The sequence below is a fragment of the Protomyctophum parallelum genome, assembly GCF_964188405.1.
Source record: "Protomyctophum parallelum genome assembly, chromosome: 8".
Classification (NCBI taxonomy): Eukaryota; Metazoa; Chordata; class Actinopteri; order Myctophiformes; family Myctophidae; genus Protomyctophum; species Protomyctophum parallelum.
The window spans coordinates 22,325,412-22,342,992 of NC_139703.1; the positions used below are offsets into that span (position 1 = coordinate 22,325,412).

Below are 17,581 nucleotides of genomic sequence, written 5' to 3' on the forward strand. Positions count from 1 at the left end.
ATAACGGTCTGGTCTGCTCAGAGCTTCATGTTATGGGTTAATAACGGTCTGGTCTGCTCAGAGCTTCATGTTATGGGTTAATAACGGTCCGGTCTGCTCAGAGCTTCATGTTATGGGTTAATAACGGTCCGGTCTGCTCAGAGCTTCATGTTATGGGTTAATAACGGTCCGGTCTGCTCAGAGCTTCATGTTATGGGTTAATAACGGTCTGGTCTGCTCAGAGCTTCATGTTATGGGTTAATAACGGTCTGGTCTGCTCAGAGCTTCATGTTATGGGTTAATAACGGTCTGGTCTGCTCAGAGCTTCATGTTATGGGTTAATAACGGTCCGGTCTGCTCAGAGCTTCATGTTATGGGTTAATAACGGTCTGGTCTGCTCAGAGCTTCATGTTATGGGTTAATAACGGTCTGGTCTGCTCAGAGCTTCATGTTATGGGTTAATAACGGTCTGGTCTGCTCAGAGCTTCATGTTATGGGTTAATAACGGTCTGGTCTGCTCAGAGCTTCATGTTATGGGTTAATAACGGTCTGGTCTGCTCAGAGCTTCCTGGAAGAGAACAAACTAAAACAAACAAAGGGAATAGAATTGGAGTCGTCTCCTAGCAACAGCTGGCACGCTTCCTCCAAAGTCTGTGTGTGTGTGTGTGTGTGTGTGTGTGTGTGTGTGTGTGTGTGTGTGTGTGTGTGTGTGTGTGTGTGTGTGTGTGTGTCTCTCTCTCTCTCTCTCTCTCTCTCTCTCTCTCTCTCTCTCTCTCTCTCTCTCTCTCATCTCTCTCTCTCTCTCTCTCTCTCTCTCTCTCTCTCTCTCTCTCTCTCTCTCTCTCTCTCTCTCTCCCTCCCATGTTAACCCTACCCCTCACTCTCTCCCTCTCTCTCTCATGTTAACCTTATGTCTCTCTCTCTCTCTCTCTCTTCTCTCTCCCATGTTAACTCTGTGTCTCTCTCGCGTAGGAGTCGGGCCAGGTCATTCCTCTGATGGTGGAGAGCTGCATCCGCTTCATCAGTCGCCATGGTGAGGCAGTTCTCCGCTGTGCAGCCATTGGCCTACGATGGTCAGCTGACCATGGCCACTGATTGGTCATGTTGTCTCAAGTTGTTTCTTTTCTTTTTCTTTTTTTAGGGGTGTTTAGGGTTATATATGTATCCTGTTTTATATATTCATTTTGTAGTATACTTACATTAAAAAAGGTGATATTTTGCTGTCATACAGCGAGTTGACGGGGAGGCAGGCGCGGTCTCAAAAACACCGGGAAAATGGCAGAAACAGACTTGCTCGCCGCCCGCCCCTTACTTAGACAAAGACCTTTAAGAACATATAATTACATCTTATTGTTGAATAAAGTGCTCAGTGCTCAAAGCGAGGTTTAAACTAGCAAGCATTTTGGCGTGCGTGTGTGTGTGTGTGTGTGTGTGTGTGTGTGTGTGTGTGTGTGTGTGTGCGCATGTGTGCATTCAGGTCTGCAACACGAGGGCATCTTCAGAGTGTCCGGCTCCCAGGTGGAGGTCAATGACATCAAGAATGCCTTTGAGAGAGGTACAGTATATAGTGACCAGTCTGACCACACTACATTACCCAGCATGCAACACAAGCATTCTCCACTTTGAGAATGGGCATATACCGTAGTAGGGATGCACCGGATATCTCGGCCACTGAAACTTTTCGGCCCCGAAAAGTGGCAAAGAAAATGCATATTCGGTTTGGTTGGATTTTAGAGCCGAAACTGAATAGCCATATAGAACCGGAGTTACCTTTCATAACCTATACGTACTGCTTTGTTGCGATGACGTGATCAAAATGTGATCATGTCTTTTGCCAGTAAGCATGTAGCTCTACAACAAGGTCACGGCCATGACAGCAATGGTACAAAAAAACATGGCATAAAAGCCCTCATTACCCACTTGAGTATTTCTTCCAGCACTGCATCTTTCATTGATTGTCAAAAGGGGATTTCCAGAGAAAGTGTTGTATAACGCAGCATCACAAACGGCTATATCCAATTTTATATGTTGCAGCTATTTGAAAATGGCATATATACAAGCTCTACACGCTTGTGATCTATCTATTTTTATATTTTATTTATTTTATTTATTTTATTTATTTTATTTATTTTATTTATTTTATTTATTTTATTTATTTTATTTATTTTATTTATTTTATTTATTTTATTTATTTTATTTATTTTATTTATTTTATTTATTTGCGTACCATTGACTTATTTTGTTTTGCGTGCTTGTGTGTGTGTGTGTGTGTGTGGGTGTGTTTGTGTGTGCGTGCGTGCGCGCCCGTGTGCATGCGCGTGCGTGCGTGCAGGTGAGGACCCCCTAGCAGGGGACCAGAACGATCATGACATGGACTCCATCGCCGGGGTCCTCAAGCTGTACTTCAGAGGGCTGGACCACGCCCTCTTCCCCAAGGAAGTCTTCCATGACCTCATTTCCTGTGTCTGTGAGTGTCCGCTTTCCTGCGCATGTGTGCGTGTGCGTGTGTCACTATACTATTTGACAGATTAATGGTTGTTTTGGAGTGGTGCAACCACTCCAAGGAACAGCAATGGCCGTGTTCACCTACCAACGTGTTCGCCTATGTGACTATGAGCACCAGTATGACTATTAGTACCAGTAGGGGCGCTGTTGTGCCAGAAATAGCTGAGAGATAGTGCTGCACTGTTGCCTGCTAATGAGAGAGAGAGAGAGAGAGAGAGAGAGAGAGAGGTGAGGAGGGGGGGGGGGAGTTGCACAGTTCACATTGGTGTGATATTTTTTATAGATAAAGAAGGATTCTTAGAGTTCCGCTTCATCAGGAAAGGTTATACAAGGCATTTAGAGGTTATACGCTTATGGTTTGGGGTTAAAGACGTATAAAGAGTCATTCATTTTTACTTGATGCACGCTGGTGCAACTACAGTAGCACTACAGTAGTGTCACCAGACTGTGTCAAATATGAGTGACTGTCGTAACGATACGGAGACACTCGGACACCTCCCCGACAACATTGTGTTATTTTTGGCTGTGTTGTCCCTGAAGGCGTATAAAATGAACACGTTCATGTTTTGGGTGAAGGTGAACTGAACGTACTGAGGGGTCTGGTGAAGTGTTCTGGGGTCTCATGGTGTTTTATTTTACTCTTCCAGCCATGGAGTCTCTCCAGGACAGAGCGGTCCACATCCGGAAGGTCCTGCAGCCTCTGGCCACCAAAACTCTGGTCGTCATGAGATACCTGTTCGCCTTCCTCAACCAGTATGTACCGCCTGCACGCACGCACACACACACACACACACACACACACACACACACACACACACACACACACAATAAAGCTCCTTTGAATGTAATAAGAGGAGTATCTCTTTTGATCCCTTTCATGTTTTAAATGATGAATATCGCCTGTTGCCCTCCACGAGGCGGTTTAGAGTCCCTATAAGTATAAAGAAAAACAGACTAAAGAACTCTTTTGCACATCAGTCTGTTCTGCTTCTAAACCAAAATGCTTAAACCAGAGGATATGTTCTTGTTCCTGTCTGTTTCTGTGATTTGTGTCCTGTATTGTAATGTCTATCATTTTGTAATGTATTTTGTCTATATGTATCTTGAACGGTGACGTCATGGACGCAAAACAAATTTCAGTGCAAGCTGACTGTGTGTGTGACTGTGTGTGTGTGTGTGTGTGTGTGACTGTGTGTGTGTGTGTGTGTGTGTGTGTGTGTGTGTGTGTGTGTGTGTGTGTGTGTGTGTGTGTGTGTGTGTGTGGTAAGGGGGGGATGTAACTGGAGAATCCTGGGTAAACCTTGCTGGTCTCACGACCAGCTTCACACACAGGAAAATACTCAGTGTCCTGTTTAACTCTGTCAGGGTACAACAATAAATAGACCCGAATGGGGAGAGGGTCCATTTGGGTCATTGTCCGACACCCTCATACCTAAATATACACTGAAGATTTTACTGTGCGTGAAGAAGACGTGTGTATGGGGGAGGGGGGGGGGGAGTCCATCATCATGGTTAAGTGATTTACAATGAGACCTGTCACACGCACGCACGCACACACACACACACACACACACACACACACACACACACACACACACACACACTCACACATTCACACACAGATCACCTGAGAGTTATAATGTCTAAACCAGCTGACCATACATACATCAGCGTGCTGTCTGACCCTGGCTGCCCTCATGCACGCACGCACCCACGCAGGCACGCATGCACACACACACACACACAGTCACACACACACTGTTATAAATGAGGTGTTGCAATAGGATTGTGTGCATATGTATTTGTGCATAACTGTGTCCGTGTGTGTGCGTGTGTTTGTGTGTGACAGGTCTTTAGACTTCGTGGCCTGCTGAAAATAGCCGTAACAACATATTTTCAGATGGGCTCATATAATTCTGGGGGTCCTTGACATGAAAATGTTTGAGAACGAGTGACATAGAAACATAGGGGTTTTTCAGAAAACTGTCACGATTTAGAAGGCATTTGTAGAATCGTCCTCGGGTCTAAATGGGCTAGTCCCCTGACATGTTAGTCTAGTTTTTATTCGTTGATGAAATTGTCAATATATTTAGTCATCGTGTGTAGTGTTTTAGTCACCATAGGTTAGTTTGTATTTACTTTTCGTCTGTGAAAAAAGGTATACAGTCGACAAACATTCTTCAAAATCAACACGGCCCTAATCCCTCCTCTCCTCTCCTCTCCTCTCCTCTCCTCTCCTCTCCTCTCCTCTCCTCTCCTCTCCTCTCCTCTCCTCTCCTCTCCTCTCCTCTCCTCTCCTCTCCTCTCCTCTCCTCTCCTCTCCTCTCCTCTCCTCTCCTCTCCTCTCCTCTCCTCTCCTCTCCTCTCCTCCAGCCTGTCCCAGTACAGTGAAGACAACATGATGGACCCCTATAACCTGGCCATCTGTTTCGGGCCCACCCTCATGTCGGTGCCCGAGGGCAATGACCAGGTGTCCTGCCAGGCTCACGTCAACGAGCTCATCAAGACCATCATCATACACCACGACGGCATCTTCCCCGGACCGCGCGAGCTGCCGGGACCCGTGTACACGCTGGCCGGGACCGCGGGGGACGAGTACTGGTGAGTGCTGTGAGAGGGCTCCTGCACGTTGAGGGAAATGGGGGAAGGGAGGGGGCTGCTGTCTACACACCAATCCAATCCAATCCACTTTGTTTATATAGCACGTTTCAAACAGAGTGTACAAAGTGCTGTACAGGAGAAAAATAAAAAACAAATGCACTAAAGCTACCACACAGAATAACAACAGCGAGAAAACAAAGTACAAACAGTGAAAACAACTGAGACACAATACAGAAAAACAACAGAAAAGCAACAGCGTCACAGTGAGACAAAACATAATACAAGGACCGAAGGAACTCGAGCGGGGTTAAAAGCCGAGGTATAGAGGTGGGTCTTTAGGCGAGATTTAAAAGTCTCGATGGAAGGGGGCCAAATTGACGTGGAAGGGGAGTGCGTTCCATAGTTTGGGGGCTACAACAGAAAAGGCTTGGTCGCCTCTGGACTTTACACGGGTCTTCTTTGTGACCCTGAGATTTGGCTGGCCCTCAAGAATGCTAGAAAAATAGAATGCTAACCATTTTATGACTGGTCCATACCATGCAATTTGTGCAACGGGAAGTGACATTTCGGCAGTGTTGGACAAGTTCCTCAAAAACGGTAATATATTACCCATTAGTAGTTGCTTAACTCTATTATCGGCACTCTATATCAGGGGTTCTCAACGTTTTTGGCCGGGGACCCCCGGATATGCTTTGTCAGTGTCTCGGGACCCCCGCCCCGCCCCCTCCCAACCCCCAATATAAATTGACTGCTACAATAACCTTAATAATAGAGACAAGGGGGTATTACATTATATAACATATTCGTGCCTAGCAGGCAGCTAACGTCCCATAGCTGGGGGGTACAAACTTATCAGAGAAAAATAAATGCCTGCAAAGCAACTCCATCCCAACCCAGTCTACCATTAATAAACACTCAAGCCCACAGTACCACCAAGGCTCGTAAAAATAGTAACAAGTTACAATTTAGAATTTAGACAATCTTAATCCAGAGCGACTTACATTGAGCAAGAACAAAATGCATGGCAATACATATACATAAACAAGTAGTTATCATGAATCATATACATAAGCTAAGAACGTAACAGTGGAATAACTTTGAACTAAGCATAATAGAGTAAAATACATAAAATGCTATCTAAGTTACATAAGTTGAGCCTTTGCATACGCCTGTAAGGTCATCGGGTGTATAGGTCATCGGCAAGTGCTAGTATGGGCCATGATGGAGTCTGAAGAGTTAGGTTTTCAGACTAGGGCGGAAGTTTGGGAGCGAGGCTGCAGTTCTGATTGTAATGGGAAGTGCATTCCATAGTTTTGGAGCCAGAAGGGAGAAGAGTTTGGGACGTGTGCCGTGTGGAGCGTTGTCTCAACGTTTTTAGTGAAGGTACTTTCAGCCTCCCTGCGTTGCTGGTATGATATCGGTATTGGTGAATTACTTTTGGAACATAGTAACATATTAGTAATATTATTACCGGGTACTCAAAATGTAAAGTAATTCGTTATACTACTAGTTACTGGAAAAGTAATAATATTACTTGAAGTAATAAGTTACTGTAGTTACTCTCCAAAAGCTGAATTTTGATTACTTCATTATCTAGTTCTCGCTTCAAATGTGGAAAAAACCCCCAAAAGAATAAAAAGGGAGATTGTAAACATAAACCATACATCATCTTCATTGTAGTAAATAACATAACCATGAAACGATGATGAATGAATAATGGAGGATGTTTTTACCCCCTCTGGGGGCTTCCCGTTAGCATCCAAAGAAGTTCCCCAAAAGCTCTTAATATAGTTCCAACATGGTCCTGTCCAATAACTCCTCCCAATAAAAGCCGTAACGAGGCTCCAGACAGAGTTCATGTGTCCTTGGAGAACACGTGTGTGTCTCTCCGACGGGACACGTTGTAGAACATCACACAGCAAAGCTGAAACAGATGGCCTGACGTCACCCATAGCCACCGACTCTCTACGACTGATAACGGAGAAGACGAGTCTGTTCTAGACGTACCCATGCTGGGTATGAATGAATGAATTTTATTTGTATAGCACCTTTCCAAACAGTGCTTTACAGACGGGTTATGAAACAGTAATCATAAACAACAAAGCATCAAGACATCAGAGACAATAAAGCATGAAGAAAATAACGGGTCGATAAAACAATTAAAAACAATATTAGGAAAAACACTTACAGAGGTGTTTTTAAAAGCGTTTTTTAGAGAAGGCACTGATTCTGCTAATCTAAGAGCCAAAGGCAGGGAGTTCCAGAGCCGCAAAGGCCCGGTCACCACCGAGTGACCAGACGCGTTGCAGGAGGAACTAGGAGGGCCCTATCCGATAACCTAAGGCAGCGCACATAGGGTTATGCATGGGGTTGCAGCAAATCTCTTAAATAAATGGGAGCTAGACCATGTAGAGCTTTAAAAGTAATCAATAAAATCTTAAAATCAATTCTGTATATAGCTCACAGGGAGCCAGTGAAGACTATAGCTAAAATCGGTGTGATATGTTTACATTTTCTCGCGTTGGTGAGAAGGCGAGCCGCAGAGTTCTGCGCCATCTGGAGGCGAGATATATCTTTTTTTGCTAGTATGGGACAAGCTGCCGATACTCCCCAAAATGCTGGTATGATATCGGTATTGGCGAGCAGGGACGTGGAGAGAGTGTTGGAGAGGCGGGGGCTATACAACCCTGGCTGTAAGAGGGCACTTTTGGACAAACAATAGCAGATCTACAAGCTCACGACGCGTCACTCTGCGGCGTGTTGAGAGCTTGTAGATCAGCTATTTTCGGGGCGCAACCCAGCACTCTTTATCTATACTGGAGATGTCACCCATTCTAGTAGGGAGGGTTATCACAACAAAACAAAAAAAGAAGTGATATTCAGTGAAATCAGTGAATATACCTTTAATTTCAACGACCCCCATAACTCTGAGAGTGTACATTGTGAGTTACAGACCTTTAAGGGTCCATTTGTAAGCCCCTCGAGGAACTCCTGAGAATCCCCAGACCACACTGTCCTAGATAGTTTTTTTATTTTTTATTTTTTTGCAAAAGGTGCATCCTTACATTACACCACTTTCGCTCTCCACATGCACACCACACGTTTTCGCCTCAGCATTTTTTCGACATGCCTCGTCTCGGTGTGATCCAAGCCCGTCTCGCCCGACACGGTGAAATAACACGGATTGGAAATTCCGTACATATACACTACTATAGAAAACCCCCAATTCCGTACATATTACACTGAAATCCTCCCCATTAACCGCCCTATAGTTTTAGACCGTGACAGAGGGGGCTATAAAGCGAGCGAGTTGCCGCGTCGAACGTTCGCGAAGTTCGATTGAGCCCACTCAGCCCCGTACGAGTTGCGACCACGATATAGGCACAGAATCGTAAATAATGTTGTGGGGAGCGCATTCGCCCCAACTGAGATAACGGGGTGAAAGGGTACGGATTTGGGTTTTTTTTTCCTAGTAGTGTTAGTGTAATCCGTGTTATTTCACTGTGTCGGGTGAGATCAGGGCCGTGTGTTCGCATGGCCCTTCCATCTGCTGTATAGCGTCCACTTTTACTCCGGATGTACAGCAACACACATCATCATGACACCGTACGCTACTACAAAGTGTAAGTCCTAATTTATGTTGGGGGTTGTGTAACATTCCCAACCGCGGATGTTCCATGTCCATGTCAGCCACCGTACGTAGCAAATCAAAGCCTGTAACCGTGTGTGTGATTGTGACCTGTGGGACCTTCCGCCGCGGGACAAGGGCAACGCGCGGCGGGAGGTTGTGCTTTTTTAATGCCTGAAGCATGTCTGATCTGTAGGGGGGTTCAGGAAGTGTCGGAAGATTCCTGGAGAGGATGGGGGTTGATTTAGAGGGGGTCTGCTATAGCAGAGGGACGGCCGGGGGCCTCGCTCGGCATGTCTGGACCGGACTGGGGAAGGGGGGGGGGGGGGGGGGGGGGGGGCAGATTGTCTAGCCCATTTAGGCCTGAGGTCAGATTCAAAAAATGTCTTCTACATCCTGACAGTTTTCTGAAAAAGCCTATATGTTTCTGTGTCAGTCGTTCTCTGATTTTTCAAAAATAGCAGACGGCGCGCTATGAGCTTGTAGATCTGCTATTTTTCAATAGTTAAAGCATATCATAATGCTAAAACCAAAAGGGGTTCCCGCACAAAATGGGCTAGGAAGGCACACGCACACACACGCGCACATGTGTGCATGTGCCTGTTTCCATGCATGCATGCATCGACCAACTTTCTATCGACGTACTCGAGTACTGAAGTCCTGGCGTCACGTCGTCATAATTCTGTCGGCTATATGTGACACTGTGTCATTTTATGATATATTATACGACCAAGAAGTGGTGTTAACCCATTCTGAACGGGAACCCATTTTGGTGTTAGCATCATGTTATGCTTTAGCCATTAAAAAATATCAGATCTACAAGCTCATAGCGCGCCACCGAGTGGCGCACTACGAGCTTGTAGATCTGCTATTTTTGAAAAATCGAAGAACGACTTACATTTTTAGAATCTGATCTCAGGTCAGAATGGGTTAAGTTAACACCCTCAGTGTTACGGAAGTGTAACTCTTTGTGCTCTTTGCGCAGTGAAATCCTTACAAACAAAAACACTGAAACTCGCTTGCAATACGCGCACCTGGCAACCCTGCTTCCTGTCTTTCTATTGGCTCCACACACACACACACACACACACACACACACACACACACACACACACACATTCCTATTACGAGCCTCACTACGGTACACAAACTATTTACCCTATCCGCTACTACATGTGAAGTGCACAATAATGGGTTTGAAAACACAGCTGAAACATGAAGCGGAGGCCGTCAAATGCCGCAATTTCCTTCTTCACATTGCCGCCGCGTTGCAAAGTAGAGTCGACAAAATTCTAGTTGATTTACATTTGATAACGTCTGTTACATGTTCACAATGCGTCAAAACATGACTTGTGAGCTTGTAGATCAGCTATTTTGGATTGTTTTTGGCGACTGTGGCTCAGGAGGTAGAGCAGGTCGTCCAATGGTCCATGGGTCGGCGGTTCGAATCCCGGCTCCTCCTCCTGTCTACATGTCGAAGTGTCCTTGGGCAAGACACTGAACCCCAAATTGCTCCCGATGTGCTGGTTGGTATACCTTGCATGGCTTCCGCCGCAATCGGTGTATGAATGTGTGTGTGAATGGGTGAATGTAAAGCGCCTTGGATAAAGGCGATATATATAAATTACAATTTACAATTTACAATTTAGGCATTTAGCAGACGCTCTTAATCCAGAGCGACTTACATTTAAGCAAGAACAAAAGCATGGGAATACATCACATAAAAGCATTTATCATGAAACATGCGTAAGCTAAGAAGGTAACAGTGAAATATCTATATGATGAAACTATACATACACTATACATAATAAACTATACATATTCACTACTATGCTATACATATGTACTATGGCGTGCTATGACTATATACAATACAATTATAGTGCTGTCTACATAACATGCTATAAGTCTGTGTCAAATGCTATCTAAGCCAACAGAAATGCTATCTAAGGGGTTAGGGTAAGTGCTATGGGCCATGATGGAGTCTGAAAAGGTGGGTTTTCAGGCTACGGCGGAAGATTGGGAGTGATGCTGCAGTTCTGACTGCAATGGGAAGTGCATTCCACAGTTTTGGAGCCAGAAGGGAGAAGAGTTTGGGACGTGTGGAGCGTTGTCCCGGCGTTTTAAATGCACCATTTACCATTTACCATTTTTAATGTGAGCTCGTAGCTATTTGGGATTGCTTTTAATGGGGTTTAAGTTGTTCCGGAGGTGGTTCTACTAACTAGTGTATACTCTCTCTCGCTCTGCTGTACTGACTAGCTATAGCTAGAGTCTGGACTGTGTGTGACGGGATGGATTACCATCACACTGTCACTGCCTGAGAGCTTTGATGCTGCAAAACACCACTCTGGCTCTCGTCACTCCTCAAAGCAGGCTCGCACGCACTCACGCACACACACACACACACACACACACACACACACACACACACACACACACACAGAGAGAGTGTTATCAACATAGAATGTTATTGTAAGGATTGCAAACTTTTGCTTGTGTTATGAGGTTATGATGTCAACACTGTGCCGTGCCGGGGGCTTATCGTGGCCTGTCACCTTCGATAGAGAAATATGATGTCAGCGAGTGACTCATGGGCACACATGTTGTCTTGCAGCCCGTCACACGCACACACACCCCAGCATCCCCCACAGATGCTCAGTGCTTGTCATCCACCCTGACGAGCAACTCTGACCGGGTTTACTTACACACGAATACATATTGTGAACGTGACGAGCTTGTACAGTAGATCAGCTCTTGATCAGAGCTATAACTGTTGCCTCTTTCTTATATTATTTGACCATTTGGCTAAAGTTTGAGCAGCTTTTTGAGTGGTGCGACCACTCCAAGGAACAGCAATGTCCCGTGTTCACCTGTGTGTTGGTTCATACACCTCTGTGTCGGTTCACGAGCACCAGTATGACTATTAGTACCAGTAGGGGCGTTGTTGTGCCAGAGAGAGAGAGAGTGCTGCACTGTTGCCTGCTATTGAGAGAGAGGGGGGGGGGGGAGTTGCACCACTCAGTTCACATTCAGATTTTTTTTTCTTTTGTCATCAAAGTTTTTTAATGATTTTTCAATAAAGCATACAAAATTCACATGACTTACACAAAAGAAAAAGACAAGAAAAAACAAACAAAAAACAAAACAACTAGCAGTCAAAAATAAGAAAACCCCTGGACAACACCCCTCCACACTCTGTTGTTGACACTCGTGAACATTCAGATTGTTTGATTACTTTGAATTACTGTTCTAACTCTTCTCTCTCTCTCCCCCCATGCAGTGACAGTCCCCACGGTGAGCCCCCCCTGGTGGATGTACCTGCTCCTGACACGGTCTCCGTCATCCAGATCAGTGATGATGGTACGTGACATGCTCTATCCTTAAAGTATTTCATGTCAAGGACCCCCACAAAGCTATTGTGTATTTGGCCCGCCGACCCCCATCTGAAAGTATGTTGTTACAGGGACCTCCCAGAAGCAAAGTTGAAAACGTTCTCTGGGAAGGAATACAATTATATTCAAAGAGTTGCAACACGTTTTCATGATTTTTCAAAAGTATTCAACATTTTCAACAGCTAAAGTTGAGAATAATGGTTAAAGTGGTCAAAGGCTAAGGCGGCACAAATGCGTTCCGGGTCTTAAAGGGAAACGTCACCATTTTTGCAAAAAAATATGTGTTAATGACGTTTAGAAGATTTAGAATACTTTCTTGGGGGTCTTTGTGTATAATATGTGGTTTTAGATATTTTAGATTTTTGCAGTGAGCCCATTGTCTCTGATGTCATCCACACTGGGCTCACTTACTTCCTGGACTACATGTTGTCTCATTAAGACAGCCCTCCCCCTATCCACAAGGAGGAGCAGTGCACCAAAGCATTATGGGAATTGTAGTCCAGGAAGGAAGTGAGCCACGGCACCCCTGAATGCATTGTTACTTTATAGCACCTTATGTCATATTATCGCTACGTAAATATGTAAATATGTAAAAAACAAAAAGTCACGAGACAAAATGGAGAGAATATTGGTTTCCATTACAGGACAGAGTGAAGATAATTTTAATACTTGGCGTGTATACCACTTTAAACCCAGCATCACTATTCTGGGGGGAACATTCTCCAAAAATAGCCGATCTACAAGCTCCACAACGCGTCACAATGCGTCACTTGTAGATCAGCTATTTTTGGTGAAGGTATACTGCAGGTTTGAAAAAGAATGCGCCGAGTACAGTTTAACTCATGTTGACTCAAGTCTAGACTGGGTCCAAGTGGTTCAACTGAAGTGACATTGATATTCATTCCAAATATTATCAAAGTATTTTCTGAGGCATGCCTTGGATGGACTTTTTTGTCACGGCGCCCACTTTTCAGAGATAACCCGACTCCGGCCAGATTGCGGCAGTATCGAGTTCACACGTTCCCTCCTCCTGCCTGCATCTGGTCTCTCTCGAGCAGAAACGATGAACCCCCGAAGGCAGCGGGACAAAAAATCTGATATCTCCATAATAATTTCGAGTTGTAGTCCCGTTCCGGTTGTGTTTACATTTGCGCTGTGGCAACAGCTACAATGCGTCACCAGTCTCGCGTTGATCCCGCCCTCTAGCGGCCTCTAGCGGCCGCATATCGCTCCGATCAGCATTTGATCGGGGAGTCCGAGAGAGACCAGGTGGGAAGCAGGAGGGTGGAACTCACTGCTGCCGCCAGCTGGTCGGAGCCGGGGCTAACTTTGAGAGGCCCCTGATCCAGTCGCTTCTTTTGGTGCTCGGTTTGCTTGTTTCTCCTGCAGAATCTGCCGGCGCTTTTAACGGAGCTGCATGTAAGCCAGTTTCTCTGTATGTCTAACCTTCATTTCAGAACGCCTCGCTCTGCCTTCTTCACGTGTCGTCTGCGATCACCTCAAACCTCTGATCTGTTAACTGCTGAACGCTGCTGATGACAAACTATAACCATTTTAACCCTACTGTAGCCTAGAGCGTTGCTTTTGTGTCGCATTGCCACACGTTGTGAGATTGTAGATCTGCTATTTTCCCGGCGAAGAGATTTGGTGTGTATAGCCAGTGGAATAAGGCGAGGGGGCCTAGTCTAGATCCCTGAGGGTCTGGTCAAGTCATTTGGTTCTCAAACATGTTCTTGTCAAGGAGCTCCAAATTGATACTTGTTTGGCCCCCATTTCAAAAAGATTTTGTAATACAAATTTTATATTATAAAATGTGTAAATTACAAAATCTTTTATAAAAGAAAATATATAAATATATTATATTTTATATATTTTTTGGGGAAATAGCAGATCTACAAACGTTTGCGTTTGCAAGCTTGTAGTAGGTCGGATGTTTGTGCAATAATATTATCTTTCTAAAAGTTTTTTTTTGTTTTTTTTACTTTTTTTGCTCAAAATATGGACGCCAAAGCTTTAGTCACTAAAAAGGCACCGCTTCAACCTGTTTGGCACTAACCTAGCTTCACCCTCCCCACCCCACCCCACCCCACCCCACCCCACCCCTCCCCTCCCCTCCCCTCCCCACCCCACCCCTCCATCCACCCCAACCCCCCTCTCCCCCCTCCTCTCCGCTTCTCTGCAACGCCATCTTGTGGCCAACGACGACGCTGAAATCACACAGGCTACATGGCCGTTTCAGACTCCGACCCCCTGGAGGCCATCGCTCGCTTCGACTACTCCGGGCGGACCAATCGGGAGCTCTCCTTCAAGAAGGGCGCCTCCCTCCTGCTGTACCAGCGAGCCTCGGAGGACTGGTGGGAGGGCCGGCACAACGGAGTGGTGGGCCTGGTGCCGCACCAGTACATAGTGGTGCAGGATGTGTGAGTACTAGTACACTAAGAAGTCCACTAGTACACTAAGAAGTCCACTAGTACACTAAGAAGTACACTAGTACACTAAGAAGTCCACTAGTACATAGTGGTGCAGGACGTGTGAGTACTAGTACACTAAGAAGTCCACTAGTACACTAAGAAGTACACTAGTACATAGTGGTGCAGGACGTGTGAGTACTAGTACACTAAGAAGTCCACTAGTACACTAAGAAGTACACTAGTACACTAAGAAGTACACTAGTACATAGTGGTGCAGGACGTGTGAGTACTAGTACACTAAGAAGTCCACTAGTACACTAAGAAGTACACTAGTACATAGTGGTGCAGGACGTGTGAGTACTAGTACACTAAGAAGTCCACTAGTACACTAAGAAGTCCACTAGTACACTAAGAAGTACACTAGTACACTAAGAAGTACACTAGTACATAGTGGTGCAGGACGTGTGAGTACTAGTACACTAAGAAGTCCACTAGTACACTAACAGAAGTACACTAGTACATAGTGGTGCAGGACGTGTGAGTACTGGTACACTAAGAAGTCCACTAGTACACTAAGAAGTACACTAGTACATAGTGGTGCAGGACGTGTGAGTACTAGTACACTAAGAAGTCCACTAGTACACTAAGAAGTACACTAGTACATAGTGGTGCAGGACGTGTGAGTACTAGTACACTAAGAAGTCCACTAGTACACTAAGAAGTACACTAGTACACTAAGAAGTACACTAGTACATAGTGGTGCAGGACGTGTGAGTACTAGTACACTAAGAAGTCCACTAGTACACTAAGAAGTACACTAGTACATAGTGGTGCAGGACGTGTGAGTACTAGTACACTAAGAAGTCCACTAGTACACTAAGAAGTACACTAGTACATAGTGGTGCAGGACGTGTGAGTACTAGTACACTAAGAAGTCCACTAGTACACTAAGAAGTCCACTAGTACACTAAGAAGTACACTAGTACATAGTGGTGCAGGACGTGTGAGTACTAGTACACTAAGAAGTCCACTAGTACACTAAGAAGTCCACTAGTACACTAAGAAGTACACTAGTACATAGTGGTGCAGGACGTGTGAGTACTGGTACACTAAGAAGTCCACTAGTACACTAAGAAGTACACTAGTACATAGTGGTGCAGGACGTGTGAGTACTAGTACACTAAGAAGTACACTAGTACACTAAGAAGTACACTAGTACGTAGTGGTGCAGGACGTGTGAGTACTGGTACACTAAGAAGTCCACTAGTACACTAAGAAGTACACTAGTACATAGTGGTGCAGGACGTGTGAGTACTAGTACACTAAGAAGTCCACTAGTACACTAAGAAGTACACTAGTACATAGTGGTGCAGGACGTGTGAGTACTAGTACACTAAGAAGTCCACTAGTACACTAAGAAGTCCACTAGTACACTAAGAAGTCCACTAGTACACTAAGAAGTCCACTAGTACACTAAGAAGTCCACTAGTACACTAAGAAGTCCACTAGTACACTAAGAAGTACACTAGTACATAGTGGTGCAGGACGTGTGAGTACTGGTACACTAAGAAGTCCACTAGTACACTAAGAAGTCCACTAGTACACTAAGAAGTACACTAGTACATAGTGGTGCAGGACGTGTGAGTACTAGTACACTAAGAAGTCCACTAGTACACTAAGAAGTCCACTAGTACACTAAGAAGTCCACTAGTACACTAAGAAGTCCACTAGTACACTAAGAAGTCCACTAGTACACTAAGAAGTCCACTAGTACACTAAGAAGTACACTAGTACATAGTGGTGCAGGACGTGTGAGTACTGGTACACTAAGAAGTCCACTAGTACACTAAGAAGTCCACTAGTACACTAAGAAGTACACTAGTACACTAAGAAGTACACTAGTACATAGTGGTGCAGGACGTGTGAGTACTAGTACACTAAGAAGTCCACTAGTACACTAAGAAGTACACTAGTACATAGTGGTGCAGGACGTGTGAGTACTAGTACACTAAGAAGTACACTAGTACACTAAGAAGTACACTAGTACGTAGTGGTGCAGGACGTGTGAGTACTGGTACACTAAGAAGTCCACTAGTACACTAAGAAGTACACTAGTACATAGTGGTGCAGGACGTGTGAGTACTAGTACACTAAGAAGTCCACTAGTACACTAAGAAGTACACTAGTACATAGTGGTGCAGGACGTGTGAGTACTAGTACACTAAGAAGTCCACTAGTACACTAAGAAGTACACTAGTACATAGTGGTGCAGGACGTGTGAGTACTAGTACACTAAGAAGTCCACTAGTACACTAAGAAGTACACTAGTACATAGTGGTGCAGGACGTGTGAGTACTGGTACACTAAGAAGTCCACTAGTACACTAAGAAGTACACTAGTACATAGTGGTGCAGGACGTGTGAGTACTGGTACACTAAGAAGTCCACTAGTACACTAAGAAGTACACTAAGAAGTACACTAGTACATAGTGGTGCAGGACGTGTGAGTACTAGTACAATACCCGTTAGTAAACTAGTACACTAAGAAGTACACTAGTACATAGTGGTGCTAGACCCGTGAGTACACTAAAAAGTACACTAGTGCATTGTGGTGCTAGACCCGTGAGTACACTAAGAAGTCCACTAGTACATTGTGGTGCTAGACCCGTGAGTACACTAAGAAGTACACTAGTACATAGTGGTGCAGGACGTGTGAGTACTAGTACAATACCCGTTAGTAAACTAGTACACTAAGAAGTACACTAGTACATAGTGGTGCTAGACCCGTGAGTACACTAAAAAGTACACTAGTGCATTGTGGTGCTAGACCCGTGAGTACACTAAGAAGTACACTAGTGCATTGTGGTACAAGACCTCTGTGTACACTAGCACTAACCAGTACATTGTGGTGCAAGACCTGTAAGTACACTAGTAGTAGTACACTAACAAGTACACCAGTCATGGTGCAAGTGATAGACTAATGATAAGTAAGTTGTGTGTGTGTGTGTGTGTGTGTGTGTGTGTGTGTGTGTGTGTGTGTGTGTGTGTGTGTGTGTGTGTGTG

General features: G+C 44.8%; 1 protein-coding gene across 6 annotated transcripts in view; it reads left to right on the top strand.

Annotated features, from left to right (window-relative positions):
• srgap2 (SLIT-ROBO Rho GTPase activating protein 2) overlaps positions 1 to 17,581 on the top strand; it is a 129,647-nt gene that overhangs the window by 105,395 nt on the left and 6,671 nt on the right. For 4 of the 6 annotated variants that reach the window (XM_083771595.1, XM_083771596.1, XM_083771598.1 and 1 more), the window contains exons 13-19: positions 952 to 1,012; positions 1,457 to 1,534; positions 2,312 to 2,446; positions 3,132 to 3,237; positions 4,858 to 5,085; positions 11,997 to 12,076; positions 14,330 to 14,528. In XM_083771595.1, the coding sequence (XP_083627721.1) occupies positions 952 to 1,012; positions 1,457 to 1,534; positions 2,312 to 2,446; positions 3,132 to 3,237; positions 4,858 to 5,085; positions 11,997 to 12,076; positions 14,330 to 14,528 (887 nt within the window). Of the gene's footprint in view, positions 1 to 951; positions 1,013 to 1,456; positions 1,535 to 2,311; positions 2,447 to 3,131; positions 3,238 to 4,857; positions 5,086 to 11,996; positions 12,077 to 13,497; positions 13,581 to 14,329; positions 14,529 to 17,581 lie in introns of those variants that run through there. The other 2 variants (XM_083771597.1, XM_083771600.1) reach the window with 2 other exon arrangements.